Source organism: Lampris incognitus, chromosome 5 (assembly GCF_029633865.1).
Source record: "Lampris incognitus isolate fLamInc1 chromosome 5, fLamInc1.hap2, whole genome shotgun sequence".
NCBI classification, from domain to species: Eukaryota; Metazoa; Chordata; class Actinopteri; order Lampriformes; family Lampridae; genus Lampris; species Lampris incognitus.
The window spans coordinates 23,770,870-23,795,454 of NC_079215.1; the positions used below are offsets into that span (position 1 = coordinate 23,770,870).

A 24,585-nucleotide genomic window follows, 5' to 3' on the forward strand; every position below is an offset into this window, starting at 1 on the left:
CCTGTCTTTGTGACTGCACATAGGATGAGACGGAAAAACAGAGAGGGGAGGAAAGAGAATAGGACAGAGAGAGAGACCCCTGATATTTTAGTAGTGTAGGTCTTTTTTTCTGCAGCACCCAGCTCTATTTAAAGCCCAGCAACATCTGCTCTTCACCCTTGTGTTTTCATCTGGTTAAGTTAGCAACTACAAAGTAAATACACACACTCAAGAACACATCGTTTATACCCGAGCACATACACACACACACGCACGCACGCACGCACGCACGCACGCACGCACACACACGTACATGTACACACATAGATTCTTTGCCACACACACATGCTCCACAAATTGCTCCTCAGCAGTGTTTTTCTGGTCACCCCACACTGTTATAACTGCACACAAGCACACCTGTGTGCGCATGTACACACACATAGAGATTACTTGCCACACACACATAGTGTACAAATTGCTCTTCACCGGTGTTTCTGGTCACTCCACACTGTCATAATTCAGGTTTTATGGTTTGATACAAACACCATATGTGTTTTGCCTCTGTCAAACTAACTGACAAGTGGACATGCTGCTGAAAAACACTTATATTAATGATCACACACAATACCACACACATGGACATGTTCAACAAAAATATCCTCCATTTGAATGTTTGAACTAACTGTGCACGTGTGTGTGTGTGTTCGTGTGTGTGTTGCAGCAATAGCACAGCAGGCGGTTCTTACATTAAGCAGTGCTGTAAGGGCTTCTGTATTGACATCCTGAAGAAGATAGCCAGAAACGTCAAGTTCACCTACGACCTTTACCTGGTCACTAATGGAAAGCATGGCAAGAAGATCAACAATGTATGGAATGGCATGGTTGGAGAGGTATTGTTATCCAGAGATCTACCTATCTGTCTTTCACTCTATCTACAATACATGGGGATTGTCGCTCCACCTTTCTGTCAACCAACTTGTCTTTCTGTTTATCTGTTTGTTGTTGATCTGTGCCTGTCTACCTGTACATGCTTATTAGTCTGTTCGTCTGTTTTATGTAAATGTATTTTCCTGTCTGTCTTTTGACCTAATAATCTTGTTTGCCTGTTTGCCTTTTTACTGTATCTGCCAGTCTGACTATTCACATTTTCTTGACTCTTGTTTTCTGCCAGTCTGACTATTCATATTTTCTTGACTCTTGTTTTCTGTCTCTCTTTCTATCTATCCATCACTCTCTGTCTATATAGCTTCTGTACCTGTCTTTCTCCCTGTCTGTCGACCTCATAAGTCTGTATTTCTGTCTACCTGTAAAATGTCGTGATGTCTAGTTTCCCGTCCATCTACCTATGTCTGTTCCTCTGTCAAACATAACTATCATTTTCTCTTGTCTGCCAGGTAGTGTATAAGAAAGCAGTGATGGCAGTGGGTTCATTGACAATCAATGAAGAGAGGTCAGAGGTCATAGATTTCTCCGTGCCCTTTGTAGAGACAGGCATCAGCGTCATGGTCTCACGTAGCAATGGGACGGTCTCGCCGTCAGCTTTCCTTGGTAACTATGGACCCCCCCCCCACACACACACACACCAAAAACACACAGTATACTCACTACCACTACTACGCTGTCGCCACCTCTCTCGTTCTCTCTCTTTCTCGCTCTCTCTCTCTCTGTCGCTCTCTCTCTCTCTCTCACTTTTCATCCTTCTCTGTCTCCATAGGTTGGCCAGTGGGCACAGAAAAAGAGAGGTACTTATATGTTGGCAGGGCTCAGCTCATAAAATGGAATATTTTATTCAGATAGTGTGTGCTGGCCAAATTTCACTTGTACTTTGACTTTATCTGGGCTTCAACACCCTAAGCACATTAATATTTCTACCAGAGCTGAGCTAGTGGAGCGTGCCAACTGTTTCTGAAAACCAGCTCAGACGTTGCATTCTTGATACTCTTCACTCTCCGCTCTCCTCCCCTATCCGCCTAGACCCCATCTCTCCTCTCCTCCCCTCTCCTCTCTTCCCCTCTCATCTCCTCTCTCCTCCTCCTACCTCCCCACCCCTCTCCCCTCCTTTCTTTCCCCCTAGTAGATCACATGGTCAGACAAGTGAGGTACTCTTCTTGTCTGATCTCTTGTATTGTCACTGAAGTGAAGCAGGGAGCGAGGGAATGTATTGAACCATGTGTGTGTTGGGTCCTTTGTATCAACTCATATGTCAGTACGAGTGTGTGTGACGGCGCAAAAGTATTTGCGGCCGTTTGTGTGTTCAATCAAGTGTGTGTGGAATGAGCTTGTTTTGGCTCTATGCATGTTTAAGGATGAGTGCATTGTGTTTGCCAGTTGTATGCATTTGTATGTGTGTATACGTTTTTGTGTGTCTATATTATATATATGTGTGCGTGTGTTTGAGTGTGTGTTTGGGCCTGGGCCAGGGTATCAGTGACGGTTCAGTATCCTTCACACTCATATTAGAGGCACCTCAGCGCACAATGTCTCAGGGATGGCTGACCCTGACAGCCACATTCTTCACACGCACACACAAATGCGTGCGTGCACGTGCAAACACACGCGCACACACATGCACGCGCGCACACACAGTTTGTCCGGGCACGGTGGCTCTGGCAATCAGCTGCACTCTGAACTTCTGCCCTTCTCTGCGCCTACCAACAGATTACTTGCACACATGCACCACTCACACACAATGACAATTACACGCACACATACAAATACACACATGTACACAGATCACATAAACATGCCCACAGCAGGACATGTCAGATCCCTCCCGAGTTTGATTCTTCCTCCAATCCCCCAACCCCCTCCTCCTCTGACTCCCCCAGCCCCAAGGCCTCCTTCTCTCTCTCAGCTCTCATCCAAGGGAATAATGAGAAATATGGAAATGTACTCCGTCAAACTCTCTGTGACTAACTCACCCTCTTTCCCTCCCTCCCTCTCGCTCTTGTCTGTCTGTCTCTTTCTCTGTCTGTCTGTCTCTCTCTCTGGGTCTTCTCTATCATCTTTTGCCTTCGCTTTATCCTCCGCTCTTCCTCCTCATTCCCTTATTTCAGCCCCGTCCTTTATTTCTGTGGGTCTGTCTCTTTTTCTCACCGTCCCCCACTTTCAGTGCATCTCCTGCTCCTCCTCAGCATTTCTCCATCTCATCTGCTGAGTTTCACTTTAACTGTGTCTCTCTCTCCCTTCCTCCCTCTCTCTCTCTCAGAACCGTTCAGTGCATCAGTTTGGGTAATGATGTTTGTGATGCTGTTAATTGTCACTGCCATCGCTGTCTTCCTCTTTGAGTTCATCAGCCCTCTGGGCTTCAACCGCAACTTGGCCCAGGGCAAAGGTAGGTGTACACACACTTTCTCTCTCTCTTTCTCTCTCACAAACACACACACACACACACACACACACACGGGGTTCTCTAGCACAGAAACATGGATGATGTTGGTACGAAGGTTAAAAACATACACGATAAAAGCATCCATCCATTATCCAAACCGCTTATCCTGCTCTCAGGGTCACGGGGATGCTGCAGCCTATCTCAGCAGTCAATGGGCGGCAGGCAGGGAGACACCCTGGACAGGCCGCCAGGCCATCAGGGCCACAATAAAAACATCAGAGATTAAAACAACCTGCTGAAACAGCAAGATGTCTGCAGAGTCTTTATATGGGAGCAGCTGCGTATCCACGGATGACCTCGCCCTCTCCCTGATGTGTGTGTGGGGGGGGGCACAATTTAACCTGTCCCAACTCAGTTAATCTGACTTGGAACAAGTGTGCCCTCAAACACTCCGCCACACCCAACTTCAGAAATAAAGAAAAATAAACAAAAGGTTTCCAGGTGGAATAGCAGTCTATTTCATTGCCTACCAACATGGAGATCCCAGTTCGAATCCCCGTGTTACCTCCGGCTTGGTCGGGCGTCCCTACAGACACATTTGGTCGTGTCTGCAGGTGGGAAGCCGGATGTGGGTATGTGTCCTGGTCGCTGCACTAGCGCCTCCTCTGGTCGGTCGGGGTGCCTGTACAGGGGTGAGGGGGAACTGGGGGGAATAGCTTGATCCTCCAACGTGCTACGTCCCCCGGGGAAACTCCTCACTGTAAGGTGTAAAGAAGTGGCTGGCGACGTGACATATATTGGAGGAGGCATGTGGTAGTCTGCAGCCCTCCTCGGATCGCCAGAGGGGGCGGAGCAGCAACTGGGACGGCTCGGAAGAGTGGGTTAATTTGACGGATACAATTGGGGAGAAAATGGGGGGGAATAATAAACAAGTATGAGCGATCCCTATGTTGAGGTACCTATGGTACTCCTAAAACTGTGGATGGCTCAGTCAACGTTGCAAAGCATCAACAAACAGTAGTTTGCAGATACAGAGTGACCATTTACTTCTTGCATTTAAATGATCTTTGTTGACAGTTTTTGAAGTTTATTTCTCTTTGCCCCAGACCCACATGGTCCATCGTTCACCATTGGAAAGGCCATCTGGCTGCTGTGGGGTCTGGTATTCAACAACTCTGTGCCTGTACAGAACCCTAAAGGTACCACCAGTAAGTTCATAGTGTCGGTGTGGGCCTTCTTTGCTGTCATCTTCCTGGCCTCCTACACTGCCAACCTCGCAGCCTTCATGATCCAGGAAGAGTTTGTCGACCAAGTCACTGGATTGTCTGACAAGAAGGTAGGATTAGACGTATGGTCAAGTACAGATAAGCACACACACATACGGAGGGGGGGGGGATTGAACACACTCACAATCAAGGTTGCTCTTGTAATGAATGCCAGCCCTGCAGCCAGACAGGAATCTCCAGAGACAGCCCTTAGGCTTCAAGAGCCCAAACCCTCTGGCCGTAGTTGTCACCACACTAACACTGTCAGCACAGCCAACCCAGGAAACGCACACACACACACACATACACTGGCTGAATGGATCAAAGATTTGGTACATGTGGATATAGTGTGCGTATGTGCGCACATGTTTGTGTTTGGTACATGTGGATATAGTGCGCGTGTGTGTGTGTGTGTGTGTGTGTGTGTGTGTGTGTGTGTGTGTGTGTGTGTGTGTATATAAACAGAGTCTGCCACTGTCAGCAGAACCTCAGCCAGCCTTACACCAGACTGGACACACAATGATGATGAGTGATGAGTTCACTTCGCTGTCTTGTCCTTCTCCTTTCTCCTCTGCTTCTCTGTGTCATTCTTCACTTTCCTCCTCTCTCCTTCCTCTGTCCCTCTTCACTCCCACTGCTCTTGCCTTCCTCTCTGTTTCCCTCTCTCACGCTCTCTTTATTTCTCCCTCTTTCTCTCTATTTATTTAGTTCTCTCTCTCAATCTCATTAACGCTCTATCTTTGTCCCTTCTTTTCTCTTACCCTCTCCCTCTCTTATTTTCTGTTTAAACCCCCCACCCCCCACCCTCACCCCCGTTTTTTTCTCCCTCTCCCTTTCCATCTCTCTCTGTTTAGTTTCAGAGCCCATACTCCTATTCACCACCATTTCGATTCGGAACAGTTCCTAACGGCAGCACGGAGCGCAACATCAGGAAAAACTACCCAGATATGCATCAGTACATGACCAAATACCATCAGAGCGGGGTGCAGGATGCACTGATCAGCCTCAAGACTGGGTATGGCGCTGCACTGTAGACCTGTCAACCCAAGTAATGTCAAGTTGAGCTTTATTACCCCTGAGAGGGAAATTCTGTTTGCAAACAGTATCCACCGCTAAGAACATGAGAAAACAAATAAAAAGACATTGCATCAGACACATATGCCAGCCCCATGGGGCCAAGCGCTGGCTCATGCTAAAATGCTACAGTAACTGTGTTTAGTGCTACTGTCGCTGGCAGGAAGATGCAGTCACTTTCCCCAAATGCTCATTATAGAGCTTGGTTGTTTCTGGAATGTAAGGGGAGGCTGCCATAACAGATAGATCGTTATTTATGCTGGAGTTTGCTGTTTGTTTGTTTTTGTTGTTTTTTTCTATTGCTGCACCTCAGCGCACACACACACAGAGGAAGGGACTGCTGCATTCTCAGTCGCTCATCAGCTTTGTGTCTAGACTTTGATCTCGATGCAAACATGCACACAGAATGACTCGGTTGCTTGCAAGTGATATCGGGTTTCCTTATGCAGCCGCTGTATCTGCTCTGACTATACGTTAGATAGACTGATTTACAGCTAAACCTCCATTGAGTCAACCCTAAAGGAAAAGAGGTCATTTCAGCGAATGAAATGTAAACTATTTTGGACCCCCCCAAAATATGCCTTGAAATGTTTTTTTACACATCGGTGAACGAAAATTGCTCCGTGTCAATCTTTAAGTCTCTCTCAGACCGGATAGCTTTTGAGGTGATTGGCACAAATTAGTCTCTTTTCGCTGCACGTACCATCAACAGAATTTCAACAACTGCAGCAGCAGACACAGAATATCTTTTGCCACATTAAAATATGCCATTTGGCTTTGACTCTGTGCATGCATTACAGCAATGCATACATCATTAGCCTTTATGGGAACCAAATCTCCCTATTTGATGAAATGCTGGTGTCGTGCTGTATACAGAATAATACAGGATTCTTATTTCATTACTTATTCAATCCATTGCATATAAGATGATTCAATTTAAGGTCTGACATTAAAAACTGCTATACTACTACAACTACTACTACAACCAATAATAAATAACACATACTGGGCCTCTTCAGAGCTCAAGGACATTTTAGCGAGTAGAAGATCAGAAGAACAAAATTAGAAATAGAAGAGAGCAATAAAAGAATGGTACAAGGCAAAGTCAATGTAACATCTAAAAACAGTGTAAGTATGCAAATAAATAGCAGCTTAATGTTGTAATCTTGGTTATGCAGCAGTCATATTGCATTTGGTTTGCAGCTATATGCCATGTTTTTATTCTTGCCCTGCTTTTAGCTGTTGAAGCGCAATAAATTTAGGGTGTTTTTTCTGCTGCAGAAAGCTGGATGCTTTCATCTACGATGCAGCAGTGTTGAATTACATGGCTGGCAGAGATGATGGCTGTAAGCTGGTGACCATTGGTAGTGGCTATATCTTTGCCACCACTGGCTATGGCATTGCACTCCAGAAAGGATCCTACTGGAAACGTCATGTTGACCTGGCCATTCTAGGCATCATCGGAGACGGTGAGACACACACACGCGCGCAAACATGAGCATACACATATCACCATTCAACAGACCTATTTAGCTCACACTAATAAAGTGAAGGTCGAAGATTTATCTTCTGTTGTTTCAGGCTCACGGTGTCGTCACTCATTGTTTCAGCTCTCTAAACCCATAGCTCGGCTTACCCCGTAGCATAATTTCCCTCTCTCCCCCTCGTCCTTGTGTTAGAGAACTATTGGGGGCTAGTCTTAACACAGCATTTCATCATCATTACCCTGTGTGAGCTATTGTGAATTAGTGTGTGTGTGTGCCTGCTGTGTCCTGGTATGTTTACTACTCCAGATTGCTCCAGCATAATAAACTGTGAGATGGTGCAAATGGAGGAGGGAGGGAGGGAGAGAGAGAGACAGAGAGAGAGAGAGAGAGAGAGAGAGAGAGAGAGAGAGAGAGAGAGAGAGAGAGAGAGAGAGAGAGAGAGAGAGAGAGAGAGGGAGAAAGAGAGAGAGAGAGAGAGAGAGAGAGAGAGAGAGAGAGAGAGAGAGAGAGAGAGAGAGATCAAACTGCTGAAACCACAAAAGCATTTCACTTCACACCCGGCCCTTTAATTCAGGGCAGATACCTGCAGACACCTACACACACACAGACCGATAATTCCTCCTTCCCTATCATTCCATCATTATCAATTTCCCCCCTCTTCCACTCCTTCTTTCACTCTACCACTGGTCCTCCTTCCATTACGATGTATTTGCCACCTTCATCCCACCACCATCACCCCTTCTCTTTTCATCTTCCCTTTTAATGGTAACCCATCTCCCACCTCCTTCCCACCTGCCAGGTGAGATGGAGGAGCTAGAGGCACAATGGCTGACGGGGATCTGCCACAATGAGAAGAATGAGGTGATGTCTAGCCAGCTGGACGTGGACAACATGGCGGGGGTGTTCTACATGCTGGCCACGGCCATGGGCCTCTCCATCCTCACCTTCATCTCCGAGCACCTGTTCTATTGGAGGCTCAGATACTGCTTCACTGGTGTCTGCTCCGGGAGACCCGGCCTCCTCTTCACCATCAGCAGGGTAGGGGGTGGGGGGATTAGGAGCCATGTTTTTCATATGCATGTGTATGTAGATGTGTCGTGTGTGTGTGTGAGTGTGTGTGTGTGTGATATAGAGCCGAGCTAAGATGGAGATGACTCCTAGTGCTTGCAAGTATGACGAGCAGCGGAGAGGATTGGTGAGACTAACAGGATGACAACATAGTCACTCACTCTCCAACATACACACAAATGCACTAACGTGCAAGAACATATTAGCTTCAAAAGTTAAAATTGGTCCCAAATGCAAGGAGGCGTCAGCGCTTTGAGATGAAAGACCGTCATGACCACACATACGCATGTAGGCAGACATCGACAGACACACACACACACACGCACAAAAATGGACACAACCGCACCGACCACTCTTATATTATTTATATGTCATGTCTGTGTTCGGCAGGGCTTTTATTCCGGACGAGCAGCAGTTCACACTCAAAGTGTTTTTTACAAAAATGTGTGTACGTCTGTGTGTGTCTATATCTGTGTGTGTGTGTTTGCATGTTTGCGTAAGGGCACGCATGCCATTAAAACAGCAATGCTGTAGGTTAAGTGGCTCTAGGAAGAACATCTCCCAGCACTCGAAGGCCCCCTCCGGTGACATCATCACCCCAATTCAATTTTCTAAGCACCCCTGAAAGCAGTTAATCTCAAAAAGTGGTGATTATCTCTTCTGGCTGCATTACAAAACAAAATGAGGTTAAAGTTTTCAGTAAAGCGTTAGAAAATTGAATTCAGTTGTTCCTCCTTATTTGCCTTGCAAACAGTGTTTTTCTTGTAAGGCGCATTTGAAGATTTCAAAATTGGTGGGGTAGGTCACTGGATGGGTGTATTCACTCTTATCTGTCCCTTCCCCTATCAACAGTTATTTTCCTTTGTTTTCCTTTCTTTTCATTTCATTATTTTTCCATTTCTTTTAATTTTCTCTTCTCTTCTCGTCTCCTCTCGCATCCTGTTCTTTCTCGCATCTGTCAGGGTATCTGGAGCTGTATCCATGGCGTGCATATAGAGATGAAGAAGAAGACCCCTGAGCTGGATTTCAGTCCTCAGGCCAATATGTTGCACTTGCTCAAATCTGCCAAGTCCATCACTATGTCCTCTCCCAAGCGCAACACTGTGCTGTTGCAGCCTAACATCGTAGAAATTATGTCAGGAAAAGGTAACACACTCAGATATACAACACTTGCTGTGTATCTTAAAGGTAGAACGAGTAGGATTTTCCTAAAAATCAAAGTATAAGCTCAACTTATGACCCACTAGACGTGTCTGGTGGTATCTGCATCTGCAGAGACCCTGTCCTCTACCTGTATTTTCTTATTTTGCTGTGAACGGGACGTTTCTGGGTGTTTACCTTTGGGCAGCGGGACTCGATAAAAACATAGCGACCAGGTGCCAGATCGAGATCGTAAGCACACATCTAAGAGGAACCTATGACAATGGCAGACGCAGCACCAAAAAGACGCAAATAGAACAAGGTGAAACGCCAAGCGGACAAAGCTCGTTCCAAAATTAGCGTGAATCTGGAGTTGGCTTTCACCCACTGACGAGCACTGAAGGAGAGGATGGGAATGAAGAGCGATGCGGAGTTGGCCTGTACACCAGGATGTGTTCTGGCTACTGCAGTCAGGGGGCGCACGCTTCTGGTGTTGTTGAGGCGGGGAGGAGGGGCCAACTTTGAATGTTGTTTTTACAAACCGCAAGCGACAAATCCTACTCGTTCTACCTTTACTCTGTTTAGAGATTGTAGCCCAATGATTTCATGCTCACAGTACAGACAACCATCATCCCTGAAAAAAATATTACTTACACCCTTGCAGAGGTTGTTAAACTTACTTTCTATGTGCACTTAGCCCATGCATTCTAATAAGTGTCTAAGTTGGTGCTTGTTGTGGACTACAGAATACACTCTGTGATTGACCAAATACAACCCTTTTTATGGCCTGATGTGGCACATCATGCCATCAGATGTTAAATCCATCCAAACATCTTGTCTATTGTATCTTCTGAGGTCCATCTCTGTTTCCTAGGTAACTCGCTTCATAGCCTGCCTCCAAAGGGTCCTGGTCTCTATAGTAACGCTACTGGTCTACAGGGCTTCCTGTCATTGTCAGGGCGACACAAAGACCTCCTCAACAACGCTGCACCATTTCCTGGGCAACAAAAAGGCCTTTCCCACCAGACCAGTCCCAACAAGCCCCAGCTGTCTGTCACCAACGATAATGGCAAGACTCGCCTTGCTGGGCCACCATGTACTGCCTCAAAGCCTCGTGCCCTGTGGAAAAAAAGTGTGGAAACTCTGAAGACACAGCCAACTGACCCTTCCCCAGGTCCTGGCTCCAGTCCTTCCCCAGCACCAGGGCCTGGACCTGCACCAATGAAAAGCCAGCGTTACCTTCCTGAAGAGCCACCACACTCTGACATCTCTGAGTGCTCCAGTCGGCCCCCCTCACACAAAGAGTCTGACTCCATGACAGCCAGAGGGGGATTCAAGCCTGCAAATCAGCTGAGGAAGAGGGGGGGAGGAGGAGGAGGAGCAGGTGGGGGTGGCACATCAAAGATTTACTCCATTGACTCAGACCAGGCCAGTCTTCACTCTGCCCCAATGTACCAGCGAGACAGCCAGGGGGGAGGTGATGACCACAGTTATCCTCCTGACCTGTTCCCCACTGACAACTCACACTCACATCAGACAGAAGGTCCCATCCTGCAGCTGAGCGCCAGCCTGCTTCACCACAGCCACAGCGCTGAGGCGGACCTGCACTCTCTGAAGGATAAGAAATACAGCACCTATAAGCACAGCAGGTAACAAAGAATAGAGAATAAACTGAAGTTTATACTTATTTTCTATGTCTTTATGCATGCTCAATAATCCAGGTAAGAAAATCAAAGGTTGAATCAGTTCATCTGGACACAACGTTTATTGACAGAAATGTTTCATCACTCATCTAAGTGACCTGTTCAGTCTAAACTGACTGCAGGTATCCCCGCCCTTATAAACAATACAGTGGCATAACAACCGAAACCAACGATCAGTTTCATATGCAAATAGGCATGACCATGAGCTAGAGTTTCAATGGCTATGTGTACTATTCACAGAGGATTTGGGAATGTTTGCAATCACAGCATTGTAAGATGGTGACAAATGTACTCTTAGGCCGGGGGGGGGCTAAGCTAAGTACATCTTACAATTCTGTCAATAAACATTGTATCCAGATGAACTGATTCAACTTTCTTCGACTTATTTTCTATGATTTTCTGCATTTCAGTTCACTCTGCTTGTAATTTTACTATTGCGTTACAAGTGTGATGATTGGTCATCGTCTCTCCTTTCCGTTCTCTCCAGTGTAAAGGACAAACCTGGAAGTTCATTCGACACTCCCAGCGGAGCAACTGGAGCACCAGGGGTCAGGCCAAGCCACTGTCGCTCCTGCCTGGCCAAGCTAAGCGGGTACTCTGGCCTCTACACTGTCCGCACCCCCCAGGCACGCTGCGATGCCTGCACACACCTGGGCAACCTGTATGACATCAGCGAAGACCAGCTCCACGCACACTTTCCTCACTCACATGCTCACATGCACCCACACAGTGGGGACATATTCACGCATTACCTACCGCAGAGCGAGCTGGGGATGGTGGGTGAAGGCGACGGCCTGGTCAGCCCCTTTGAGCCCTCCCCTTCCACCTCTGCTCCTCTCCCCACCTCTTCCTCTGCCCAGCACCTCCAGCTGAGCCGCCAGCACTCTTATGAGAATGTGCTTCCAGACGGCGTTCCTGAGCGCCAGCCACAGTCCCACACCCGCTTGCGGGGCCTGAGCGTGTCAGATAGGGACCGGGAGAGGGAGCTGACCCTGGATGAGGGGGCCTACGCCAATGTACTAACCATGCGCTCTGACCGGCCCTTCAGCAGCCGCAGCCCACCTTCCCCCTCCCCCTCCCACCACCACAGTCTGGACGCCCCTCTGCCCCTCCCTCGACGCTCAAAGAGCCTTTTCCCCGACCGCCCCTCGCACAACCCTTTTCTTCAGTCAGCTCCTGGCACGACGCAGCGAGACCCTGCCTCACAGGCTGTCACACGCATGCCACAAAGAAGCTCTGCCCACGAGCTCTACAAGCAGCTAATTCCACTGTCGCTCACCCTTGTCAACCATGGCAACCACCATGTCAACCAGCATGGCGGCCATGTTGACCAACAGGTGTTCTACCCCCAGCAGGAGCCCACTGTGGTGGCCTATGCGGTCCCACCTGCTGCCTCTCAGCCGATGAGCTATGTGACAGCACCGCGAGCCTCAAGCGCCGGGAGCAATCGGCCCCGCCTCTACCGCCGCATGCCCAGCATCGAGTCTGACGTCTGAGAGACACATGCTTTATCTCACTGAAACACACATGCACATACACACAGGCATGCAAAGACGGAGGTGTGTGACCAGACCAGGCAGCTCTGATTCTAAGCACACACACACATACACACACACACACACACACACACATCTCTGTGTAAGCAGCAAGGTCCTAGGTTTGCTCCATTAGATAGGTCATCGCTGATGCTGAATCATTGTTTCTTTAATGTGTCCTCTACAGGACGAGATAGGGGCAAATGGACACCTAGAGACACATTACAAAGATGAGGAGTGTGTGTGAGTGCCATTGTACACTGACCTCTTGTTCTGGGTAGAGAGAGACAAACCAACACAGGGTCAGTCAAAACAGTAAAGTGGAACAGGAGGGATACTGTGTCCGGACACCTCTGCCAACAGGGGTAGCCGATAAATCATCACCATGAGGGGGACGATCCATTGTCGAGGAGTTTAGGGAGGATAAGATGAACCAGCCTCCCGCGGGCTTGGCCTGCCCCATTATCTAACCAGCCGCTAGGAGATGAGGGGACAGCAAATACCCCTGTCTACTAAGATTGCATAAACACACACATCTCATCTGAACATGCCCACCCCCTTCTCTCTCCAGGACTCTCCTGTTGCACTATAATTTCTATAGTCATCTGTTTGTTGTTTGAGCCTCCAAACTGCACTGCCGGCATGGCTTAAGAGTACTACAGTACACTAGAGTAATCCTTGACTTGAATGGACACGGCTGTCGCTGTAATAGAATAATCTAAGGTGAGCAGCTGATCACAAAACAGGTCTTCAAAATGTTCCCTCTAAGGGGTCCAAGCCTCTACCTATAGATGCACAAACACTAGAATACACACAGTGTCTCTTTAGAGAAGTTAAATATGGCAGCAGTGCTATAGACTGTTTGTTATTGTTGATGTCAGTTTATTGAACATTCCAAACAGTGGACCAAACATGGCTGCCGGCCTGCTCATAAGAAGCATGGTTCTCAGGATGGAAATGTGCGCTCCAGTGTTTCTAGATCTATTGACATACAGCATCCTTGCCTCCTTCAGCTAGACTTCAGCTCATACCGCATGCTTCCAACTGCCCTGAGGTACAGACCAAGTCCAATACAGGGTAGCATACGTACACACAAACAGACACACACACACACACACATACACATACACACACATGGCCACATATGCATACACAGTATTTTAGGACAGTAGTTTAGGGTGTGTGTGTGTTGAGGCTATGAGATAGCTTCCATTTGTGCACTTTGTAGATTTTATACCCTGCCACCAAACACAGATGTTTGACCAAAAACACTTTTATACAGAAATGTTTAGATATTCTGAAGCATTCGCGGGCTAGATGTTTCCCTCTCTTGTTTTTTTTTCTTTCTTCTCTTTTATGTTTTTGTTCTTTTGGCATTTGGTTTAAGGCAACATGAAGGCAATAGGTGTTACTGCGCTGTTGGGTTTCATTGTGTGGTTCTACATTTTACAGTGTTTGCTAATGAATGCCACATCTTACACGCTATACTAACTTTCTCACACTACTCTTTTTTTTTTCACTTTTACCTTGCTTCTTCCTTCATCTCCACCTAGCCTTCCCTGGTCATTCTCATCCTTCCTTCCTTCCTTCCTCCCTTGCTTTCTTTACCTCATCCCTTTCTTCCTCCATCGCTTCCTGATAGAGAAGAGATGGAGGTTCAAAAGTGTGAGCTACAGGCTGGCCATTGCTGGAACTCTCTCGATATAAGTAGTTATTATAAAACTTCAAATTAAAATGCCAGGTTAATGTTAATAAAGTACTTTTTTTCCTGATAACTTTCTTTGTTGTATGAGAGGATCTGAGTTTTATTTCAATGATTTCAATGGTCCAGTAGTGAAATTGGAAGGTGTTTGGTACATGGTTTTTAGTGAAATTTATGTTGGATGAGTGTCAGAATAGCTAGCACTTCTGTGGCCTCTGTGGCAAATGCACAGCACTGTATTTCGACTGAGATAACACTTGATAAGACAGGGGGTATGCAAAATGACTTTGTTCTAAAATGACCTATACGTGCATGCACACACACACACACACGCATACACACACACACACACACATGCACACATGCTTGCATGCACACACACATACATATGCAAACACAACACACACATATACACACACACATGCACACACACACACACACACACAAGCACCCAAAATGTGTATGCGTGTTCTAGAAATCCATAATCTACTGAGCAAGTGCATTGATTTTTGAAGATTATGATGGAGAGAGGACTAGATATTCTATTATCTTAACATCTATTTCTCTATTCTCTTTTTCTCTCTTCCTCACATATGCGCGCACACATACACACACATACACAGGCGCACACACACACAAACCCACACATAATGCCTGCGAAGAATGCGAAACAGTTTGAAACAAACAAAAAACAAAAAAAAATGCACCTTTGAACGCTAAATGCTGCCCCACTTCGGTCATTCTAGTAACAGGTTTGGTGTGTGAATTATATGCACAATATCAGGTTGCAATATTATAATTATGTACAGATAAATCTTTGTTTTAACTGTTATAAATTAATTTCATTCGTTTGATTTGAGCGGTAGTAAGTGTAGAATTCATTTTGATAACGTGGCTTTTTTTCTGCTTCTAAAAATGACTATGGCATGTTTTAGAAACCTTCTGTGAAGTTGATTTTTTTTTCTTCCTCTGGCGTGTTGTTGGTCGGGACCTCACTATACTGTCCCCCTCACTGCTGGGTTAACCGACTGGTTTACAATTCAGGAGAGCTAACTCGTAACCTAGTCAGCTCGGTCTCTCATCTGAATCCCACTCGGTAAATAAATACTGACGGTCCGGCCTGTGTGGTCAGCAGCCTCCAGCCGGCCCACACAGGCCTCCACTACTCTCTGTTGCTTCACCTGTGAGTAAGTGTTTGTGTATCTGTGGGAGTGAGAGAGGGCGTGTGTTGCACAAGCGAGTGTGTGGGGTTATTTTTCAGAAAATAGGCGTGTGTCTGTGTGATTGTGTGTTTTACATGGTACAAGCATTTATATACAGTAAGATGGGGTGATGCATGTATGTTAAGTTTGTTTGTGGTGTGTGGGTCCATGCGTGCGTGTGTATGCGTGTGCGTTTGTATGTTTGCGTGTGCGTGCGCGTGTGTGTGTGTGTGTGTTTGTGTAAACACTGTGGTCGCTCTTGTACTGTCTTCCCTTCTACATATAGATTCTCACCTCTCTCCAACTGATACCACAAACATGCAAATACACATATACACACACAGAGTCTGTACTGTTGTGATTTAGAGAGCATGTAGACAAAGTTTTGTAACTTCATACACCATCACAAATATTTTTACACCAATGATTTTTATTGCATGACGTGCTCGTGTTTCTGGTGGTACCTATTTTGCTGCAACACTTGAGTTTTCCCTGATTAGACTTCTGAGCTACTTGTCAATTTTCACCTTCCACCCTGCCTAATGCACTTCTCCCACCTGGAGCCTGCTGAAGTTTCTCTCCCAAGGCCTTTGCCGTTAATATATTCTATTTGGCACCAAGCTGGTCCAGGAGCCATGATAGATGGTGTTCCCAGGCTAGCACAGTCCTCGTTTTGCCTGGTGGTGGTGTATGCCAGTCTACTTACCAGGCCAAAGTATCCAGGCAGGGTAGAATGTGTGGGTTGAAATATAGCCTCAAGGGGTATCCCTGCTGTGTATCTCACTTGTGTATGAGTTCAGGGGTTTTTAAGCTACTAGTTGTGTTGTTGTAAATACAAACTTGTCACTCAGTACTTCTGTACAATCTGTAAATAAGTAAAGGTTACATTTTTCTACATTTGGGGTCTTTTTGCCGTTTAATTTTTTGTTTTTTGCCTGTATTGCTAATTATCTATATCTATCTATCTATCTATCTATCTATCTATCTATCTATCTATCTATCTATCTATCTATCTATCTATCTATCTATCTATCTATGTCCATCTATTTTTTTTTCCATCAGCCACTTGGGTATAAAAGACTAACATATTAATACATTGGTATATTCCATTCAATATGTAACAATACTGTTTTGGAAGATTGTGTCTAAAAACTTTGAGAAGGAATCACTGAATCCCAACAGCATTGTGTGTGGGGGGGGTTGCGCACCCCCCCCCTTTTCGCCCCTATTGTACCCGTCCAATTACCCCACTCTTCCAAGCTGTCCCGGTCGCTGCGCCACCCCCTCTGCCGATCCGGGAGGTGCAGACTACCACCTGCCTCCTCCGATTCATGCGGAGTCGCCAGCCGCTTCTTTTCACCTGACAGTGAAGAGTTTTGCCAGGGAGACATAGCGTGTGGGAGGATCACGCTATTCCCCTTCCAGTTCCCCCTCCACCCCGAACAGGTGCACCGACTGACCAGGAGGCGCTAGTGCAGCGACCAGGACACATACCCACATCTGGCTTCCCACCCGCAGACACAGCCAATTGTGTCTGTAGGGACACCTGACCAAGCCGGAGGTACCACGGGGATTCAAATGGGATCCCCACGTTGGTAGGCAACGGAATAGACTGCCATGCTACCCAGACGCCCATGTATGTCTGTCTTTCTTTATATGTGTCTCTGTCTACATTGAGCAAGTGATCTATCTTTTTTTTCCCCTCCCCAATTTTTGCAGTTTGCTGACTATTTAGAGAATAGACACAGACTTTTTGGGAGGTTGCTGAAAAAGGGCTCTCTGCCCCACTCTCAGGACTTCATAATGCACCCTCAGTTTGTGTGTGTTTGGATCAGTGTTCTGGTAAAAGCTTTATTTTTATATTTTTCTTGTCTCCCTCAGGAGACGGACGCTCTAATCTGGGCTGAAGTGGGACAGGAGGGGAAGCAGAGAGAGCACACGCACGCGCATACACGCACACGCACACACACATGCACAACAATACCAACTCTTACTCAAGCCATGCCACAGATCAGCACATCCCATGCTAGAGGATCTGTCACAACCCATTGACAAACTGCAGCAAGAAGAGAAAGAGGAAGGAGAGGGGAGGAGACAAAGACACGAGGAGCCCCCACTGCAGTCATACACAGTTTCTCTAAAATGACTTACATGAAAAATGCTGCTAAAACAACAGAGTCTGTTCAGGGGCTCATGGGTGTGTGTATGCACAAGGGTCTGTGTGCATGCACTTACATGGGTGCACACGTGTGGATATTAATGTGCATGTACTGGCATGTGTGTGCTTGCACACGTGTGTGCGTGTGCGTGTGCATGTGCACATGTCACTTCCTTCGAGGCTTGGTGTAAGGATCCCAGTGGCCTAATTCTTCCTGACATGATCCATATGCTCCCATCTAATAGACAGAACAACAACACACAATAGAATTGGACCGCTCCACATGTCATGGTCAAACGTAATTACAGTAATGCACAGCAGATAGATAAATGTTTGTTTTTCCCTTGTGGAGGCATAGACCTTCTCGCACAGACAAACAAACACACATGCATTTTTTATACACTGTACATACACATGCACACGCGCCGTGGCAATGTGAAAGGAAACAGATAAATGAGAAGATTTAATTTTGTGGATTGAAAAATTATCCATGTTAGCAACCATCTTGCAGGAGAAAAACCCAACGGTAAAGGAGAAATGTAAGTCAAAGAGAAGGAGCGACTGAATGAGTGAGGGAAAAGAGATGGATAGTGGATGTTGAGGATGGTGACTTGGTTAGGCCTGCTGTTGGCGGTTCTGTTCCCCCTTCTATATTCTAAACATCCTCATTAGCAGGCATCAGCCTACACACTCTGGACGCCCGCGCACGCGTGTTTATGTGTGTTCCACAGTATTTACGCCCTTGTTCTTAAAGACTGTGCGTGTGTGCGTGTGGGGGGGGGAGCGCAACATCATGTCAGCCTACACACTGAGCAAACCCATGAAAATTCATAAGGACCTGGCGCCGCCTACTCACAAATACTAAAAATACTGGAGTGACTCTAGCCTAGTCAGAGAGGAGGAAAAGGAAAGATGAACTTAACAGAGAAAAAGAGAAGAGAAAAGGAGGAGGAGAAGACAGGATAGGTGTAAAATGAACTGAGGGAGAATATAGTGTATAGAGGAGAGATAATAGCTGTATCAAGCACAACCAACTCAGCGCAACTATTCTCAGCCTCAGTCAGCCTTTACTCTCTAAGGTTGTGTGTGTGCATGTGCGTGTGTGTGTGTGTGTGTTATTCTCTGTCTTTTTCACTGTTAATAGGTTTTTTGACTTACCCGGGATAGACTGAGTTTGAATGAAAAATAAAAGCAGTGACTGCACTTTAATTTGTATGATTATTCAACCATCTTTAAACAGTTTACAGCTGATTGATAAATTACACCTTTGAAGGGATCCATCCAGCAAACACAATGTGGGTGGTGTGTGTGCCTGTATGGGGAGGGGGGGGTATTTAACTGCCCTCAGAGCCAATATCTCACATTCACTGTCAAAGAAGTGGTTGTGCTCGTGCCTCTGAAAATAGATCTTAATCTGGCTTAATTTCTCTAATCAGAGTATCACTTATGGGCTTGCTGTGGGGCTGTAGTTGGAAAAAATGACTGGTGACTGCACGGTGGTTAGTACTACTTTATAGCAAGGAAGTCCCGGATTCAAACCCAAGTGAGGCTGCCTGGGTCTTTCTGTGTGGAGATTGCACATTCTCTCTGCGTTCGTATGGTTTTCCTCCCATACCAAAGACATGCAAGTTTGAGAAATCTCCTGCAGTTGCTGTTGACCCAGCTGCTGGCATCCAAACTGGAGCTGGTCCCTGGGCACTGGAGAAATGGCTGCCCACTCCTCCCAACTAAATACAGAGGACAAATTCCGGGTATGTGTAAAAATTCCTTTTGCCGCTTCTGGTGCAGGAAGATGGGGGCACAAACTCACGTTTGCAGCGGCCTCATCTAGTACAGGTTGGGAAGATGGTGGTGCGAACTTATGTTTGCGGCAGCCTCACCCAGTACCATCCATGCAGTGTCTTTTTCCATATCTGCGTCTAAGTTGTCTTCGTTTGATGGTTGGGAGAGATTGGGCTGCTGCGTCCTGTGGGCCCAGGGACCACGGCCCTGCCCGGAGCTGTACCCGAAGAGGAAGCACCAAGGGCGGTCTGACAGGATGCGGAAGCGGGGCAGGCTAGGCTAACTGCTAGCCCATGCACATCAGCAGTCCCGATAACACCGAGGGCGGTCTGGCAGCAGCCTCGCCTGGCGTTGATTGTGTTTTTGGTGTTGTCGTGGGGAGTGTGGGGAGGTGTTTCAAAGGTGTCTGGCTGGGAGAGGTAATGTTGGATTGGCTGGGGGAGCCTGGTCTGCCACGTCCAGTGGGCCCAAGGACCATGGCCCTGCCCGGAGCTGCACCCGAATAGGAAGCACTGAGGGTGGTGTGACAGGACGCGGAAGCAGGGCAGGCTAAGCTAACTGCTAACGCATGCAGACCAGCGGTTCCAACAGTCATCCTGGCTGGCGTTCTCTCTCTTGGACAGTGAATTTATATATATATATACACTACCATTCAAAAGTTTGGGATCACCCAAACAATTTTGTGTTTTCCATGAAAAGTCACACTTATTCACCACCATATGTTGTGAAATGAATAGAAAATAGAGTCAAGACATTGACAAGGTTAGAAATAATGATTTGTATTTGAAATAAGATTTTTTTTACATCAAACTTTGCTTTCGTCAAAGAATCCTCCATTTGCAGCAATTACAGCATTGCAGACCTTTGGCATTCTAGCTGTTAATTTATTGAGGTAATCTGGAGAAATTGCACCCCACGCTTCCAGAAGCAGCTCCCACAAGTTGGATTGGTTGGATGGGCACTTCTTGCGTACCATACGGTCAAGCTGCTCCCACAACAGCTCAATGGGGTTCAGATCTGGTGACTGCGCTGGCCACTCCATTACCGATAGAATACCAGCTGCCTGCTTCTGCTCTAAATAGTTCTTGCACAATTTGGAGGTGTGTTTAGGGTCATTGTCCTGTCGTAGGATGAAATTGGCTCCAATCAAGCGCTGTCCACTGGGTATGGCATGGCATTGCAAAATGGAGTGATAGCCTTCCTTATTCAGAATCCCTTTTACCCTGTACAAATCTCCCACCTTACCAGCACCAAAGCAACCCCAGACCATCACATTACCTCCACCATGCTTAACAGATGGCGTCAGGCATTCTTCCAGCATCTTTTCATTTGTTCTGCGTCTCACAAACGTTCTTCTTTGTGATCCAAACACCTCAAACTTGGATTCATCCGTCCACAACACTTTTTTCCAGTCTTCCTCTGTCCAATGTCTGTGTTCTTTTGCCCATCTTAATCTTTTTCTTTTATTGGTCAGTCTCAGATATGGCTTTTTCTTTGCCACTCTGCCCTGAAGCCCAGAATCCCGCAGCCGCCTCTTCACTGTAGATGTTGACACTGGTGTTTTGCGGGTACTATTTAATGAAGATGCCAGTTGGGGACCTGTGAGGCGTCTGTTTCTCAAACTAGAGACTCTAATGTACTTATCTTCTTGCTCAGTTGTGCAACGCGGCCTCCCACTTCTTTTTCTACTCTGGTTAGAGCCTGTTTGTGCTGTCCTCTGAAGGGAGTAGTACACACCGGTGTAGGAAATCTTCAATTTCTTAGCAATTTCTCGCATGGAATAGCCTTCATTTCTAAGAACAAGAATAGACTGTCGAGTTTCAGATGAAAGTTCTCTTTTTCTGGCCATTTTGAGCGTTTAATTGACCCCACAAATGTGATGCTCCAGAAACTCAATCTGCTCAAAGGAAGGTCAGTTTTGTAGCTTCTGTAACGAGCTAAACTGTTTTCAGATGTGTGAACATGATTGCACAAGGGTTTTCTAATCATCAATTAGCCTTCTGAGCCAATGAGCAAACACATTGTACCATTAGAACACTGGAGTGATAGTTGCTTGAAATGGGCCTCTATACACCTATGTAGATATTGCACCAAAAACCAGACATTTGCAGCTAGAATAGTCATTTACAACATTAGCAATGTATAGAGTGTATTTCTTTAAAGTTAAGACTAGTTTAAAGTTATCTTCATTGAACAGTACAGTGCTTTTCCTTCAGAAATATGGACATTTCAATGTGATCCCAAACTTTTGAACGGTAGTGTATATATATATATCACATTTTTTCCGAAACCGTCAGAATATATACATATATGTTGGATATATGTGTTTTTGTAGTTCTGTAGTTTTTGTAGTTTGGATATATGTGTTCTTGTAGTTTGGATATGTGATTTTGTCTTTGTGTTGCACTGCTGTGGGCTGGGGCAAACGATATTTCATTTCATTTCATGTATGCAAGTGCATGAAATGAAATGACAAATGTCCCTGATTCCTGAAATGTATTTGGCAAATAAATTCATCTTAAATTGATGTTTGATTGACACCACATTCTGCAACAGTCAGCTCAGCATGAATAAGTAACGCAAAGTCTCCATTACTACTTAAATTTACAAAATCTCAAATCCGGACATGATGTTAAAGTGTCACAGATTGCATATATGCAAACACACACACACACACACACACACACACACACACACACACACACACACACACACACACAACTATGTACAACAACAAAAAAACCCAACACATATTGAGCAAACAGGAGGAAGGATACCACATTTTGTAATTGAAGCTTTGTCTAGAAAGCCACAATAAAGCCACAAACACACAACGTGCCTAACATCGCTGTTCTGGAGAGTTTCCACCTGAATGCTGCTTGAGCAGGAATGCTGGGAGGCAGGAACAAGATGTTGGACAACATCTCTCTGCCTACTGCTAGCTCCAGGTGAGGCTATAACATCTATGTGTGAGGCTTAGAGTTCTCAGCATTCACAGTGTTTTGTTTTGTTTGTTGTATTTTGTCTCATGTATAAATGATGAATCTCAATGTGGGGGGAAACAGGCCATCGGCCCTTCCCAGGGGAAATAACTCGCTGCTGGGCATTGTCCCCTTAGCATCGTCCATTTCCCCAGCCATAATGCGGCATGACAGACAGTCACATTTTGTGAGCATGCACATCAAACTCTTAAGTAAGTGGTTAGGAGAGATGATAATGCACAAGAGAACCTATGAACACACTGTGGAAAAGCATCACTGAAAAGATTGACCCTTAAATAATTAAATCAGTTATTTAATCAGAGGCCATTAATGTTAACATGAAGGCTTCTGATGCAAGTTGTGAAGTAGCTGGTCTCCAACTATGCAAGCCAACCGCTGCCAAGAATCAAGAATGATGTTGCACACCTGATTTTTAACCTGCTAAGATGTGCGTAAGTCTCACCTCTATTTGTATCCTGACACCGTCTTGCTGTTGCTCCGCAGGTAAAGTTCAAACGCCTGCTACTGGCAGTTCAAGGAACTCCACCAGCTTACCTGCAAACCAGTATTTGTACATGTGCACTCCTGCTCATCCTCTTTGTTCTACTTCTGGAAGGCTACTGTCTATGCGTACTCCAAAAAGGCTGAGATGTAGGTCCTCAAAATGGTGCATTGAACTCCCATTTTTTTTGTTTTTCATTTTTCTTTGGATAAGTGGCATCAAAAGTGTCATATCCATTCATTCTATCCATTATCCAAACTGCTTATCCTACTCTCAGGGATGCTGGAGCCTATCCCAGCAGTCATTGGGCAGCAGGTGGGGAGACACCCTGGACAGGCCACCAGACCATCACAGGGCCTGCCCACACACACGCACGCACACACACGCACACACACACACGCACACACACACACACACACACACGCGCACAATTTCGTATGGCCGAGTCACCTGACCTGCATGTCTTTGGACTGTGGGAGGAAACCGGAGCACCCAGAGGAAACCCACGCAGACACTGGGAGAACATGCAAACTCCACACAGAGGATGACCCGGGACGACCCCCAAGGTTGGACTACCCCGGGGCTCAAACCCAGGACCTTCTTGCTGTGAGGCGATCGCGCTAACCACTGCGCCACCATGCCGCAGTGTCATATCTAATTAATCAAAACTTTGACAAAGTCACTGAAAATTCCACCTGGCAATTGAAGGTATCATTACAACATTTTAATCCTGTTAATGATTGATTTATTTTACAAAGCAGTGAGCAAGCTACGGTCATCTACATGTGATCTTGACCCTATGCCTGCTTTTTTAAGGAGGTCTTCAGTGTATGTCTGTTTATCTGCTCTGTTTTTAATCATTCAGTGCCAACTGGATATTTTCCAACCCTTTAAAACTACTGTTCTGTTCCAGATTCTTAAAAAAAGCACTTTGGTTTTAGCGAATCTTACAAATTATAGACCAACATCAACTCTGCCATTTCAAAGTAAAATTCTGGAGAAGGTTGTCTACATACAGCTAACAGATTCCTCCTGGAACTGCTCTGGTAAAAAAAAGAACTGTAATGAGCCTTTTACTCTGTGGATCACATAATCCTCATAAAAAGATTGGAAAAATTGGTGGGCCTCTCTGGAATGGTTTTGGTCTTCTCGGACCGACCATGAGTTCTTTGTCTTAATACAACTTCCTCATCAGAGAAAGTGAGAGTTTTATATGGAGTACCCCAAGGTTCAGTTCTGGGCGCGGTTGTATTTAGTTATAATCTGTTACTGTCAGGGTCCAGTATCTCCAAACATAAGATAGATTTCCATTGTGATGTGGATGACATCCAATTTATTTAGCTGTTACACCCGAGAAGCTCAGCCCGCTAATAAACCTTACAAATTGTTGATCATAGACAAATATATGGATGATACAAAACTTCCAACAACTCAAGCAAGGAAAAAAAAAAGATCTTACTCATTGGTGGTAAAAAGCTAAAAGAGAGACTGAGCTCTCAATTAACTTCATTGTCACATGTTACACACCTAACCAAATCAGCTTTCTATTAACTGAAAAGTGACTCAAAAGTTGAGCCCTTTCTGTTCCCCAGCAGATACTGAGAAATGGTGCATGCATTTTTTTTTACCAGTAGGCTTGACTATTGCAATGCATTGCTGTCAGGGTTGCCCAAGAA

At 45.8% G+C, this 24,585-nt stretch overlaps 1 protein-coding gene across 1 annotated transcript in view; it reads left to right on the forward strand.

Annotated features, from left to right (window-relative positions):
- Positions 1 to 12,543, forward strand: part of grin2ab (glutamate receptor, ionotropic, N-methyl D-aspartate 2A, b) — a 71,260-nt gene extending 58,717 nt beyond the window's left edge. Inside the window, exons 9-18 of the mRNA XM_056280230.1 lie at positions 701 to 869; positions 1,374 to 1,527; positions 3,188 to 3,313; positions 4,417 to 4,646; positions 5,430 to 5,590; positions 6,931 to 7,118; positions 7,936 to 8,174; positions 9,167 to 9,350; positions 10,219 to 10,993; positions 11,535 to 12,543. Of these exons, the coding sequence (XP_056136205.1) occupies positions 701 to 869; positions 1,374 to 1,527; positions 3,188 to 3,313; positions 4,417 to 4,646; positions 5,430 to 5,590; positions 6,931 to 7,118; positions 7,936 to 8,174; positions 9,167 to 9,350; positions 10,219 to 10,993; positions 11,535 to 12,543 (3,235 nt within the window). The remainder of the gene's footprint in view (positions 1 to 700; positions 870 to 1,373; positions 1,528 to 3,187; positions 3,314 to 4,416; positions 4,647 to 5,429; positions 5,591 to 6,930; positions 7,119 to 7,935; positions 8,175 to 9,166; positions 9,351 to 10,218; positions 10,994 to 11,534) is intronic.
- The last annotated feature ends 12,042 nt before the right edge of the window (positions 12,544 to 24,585 follow it).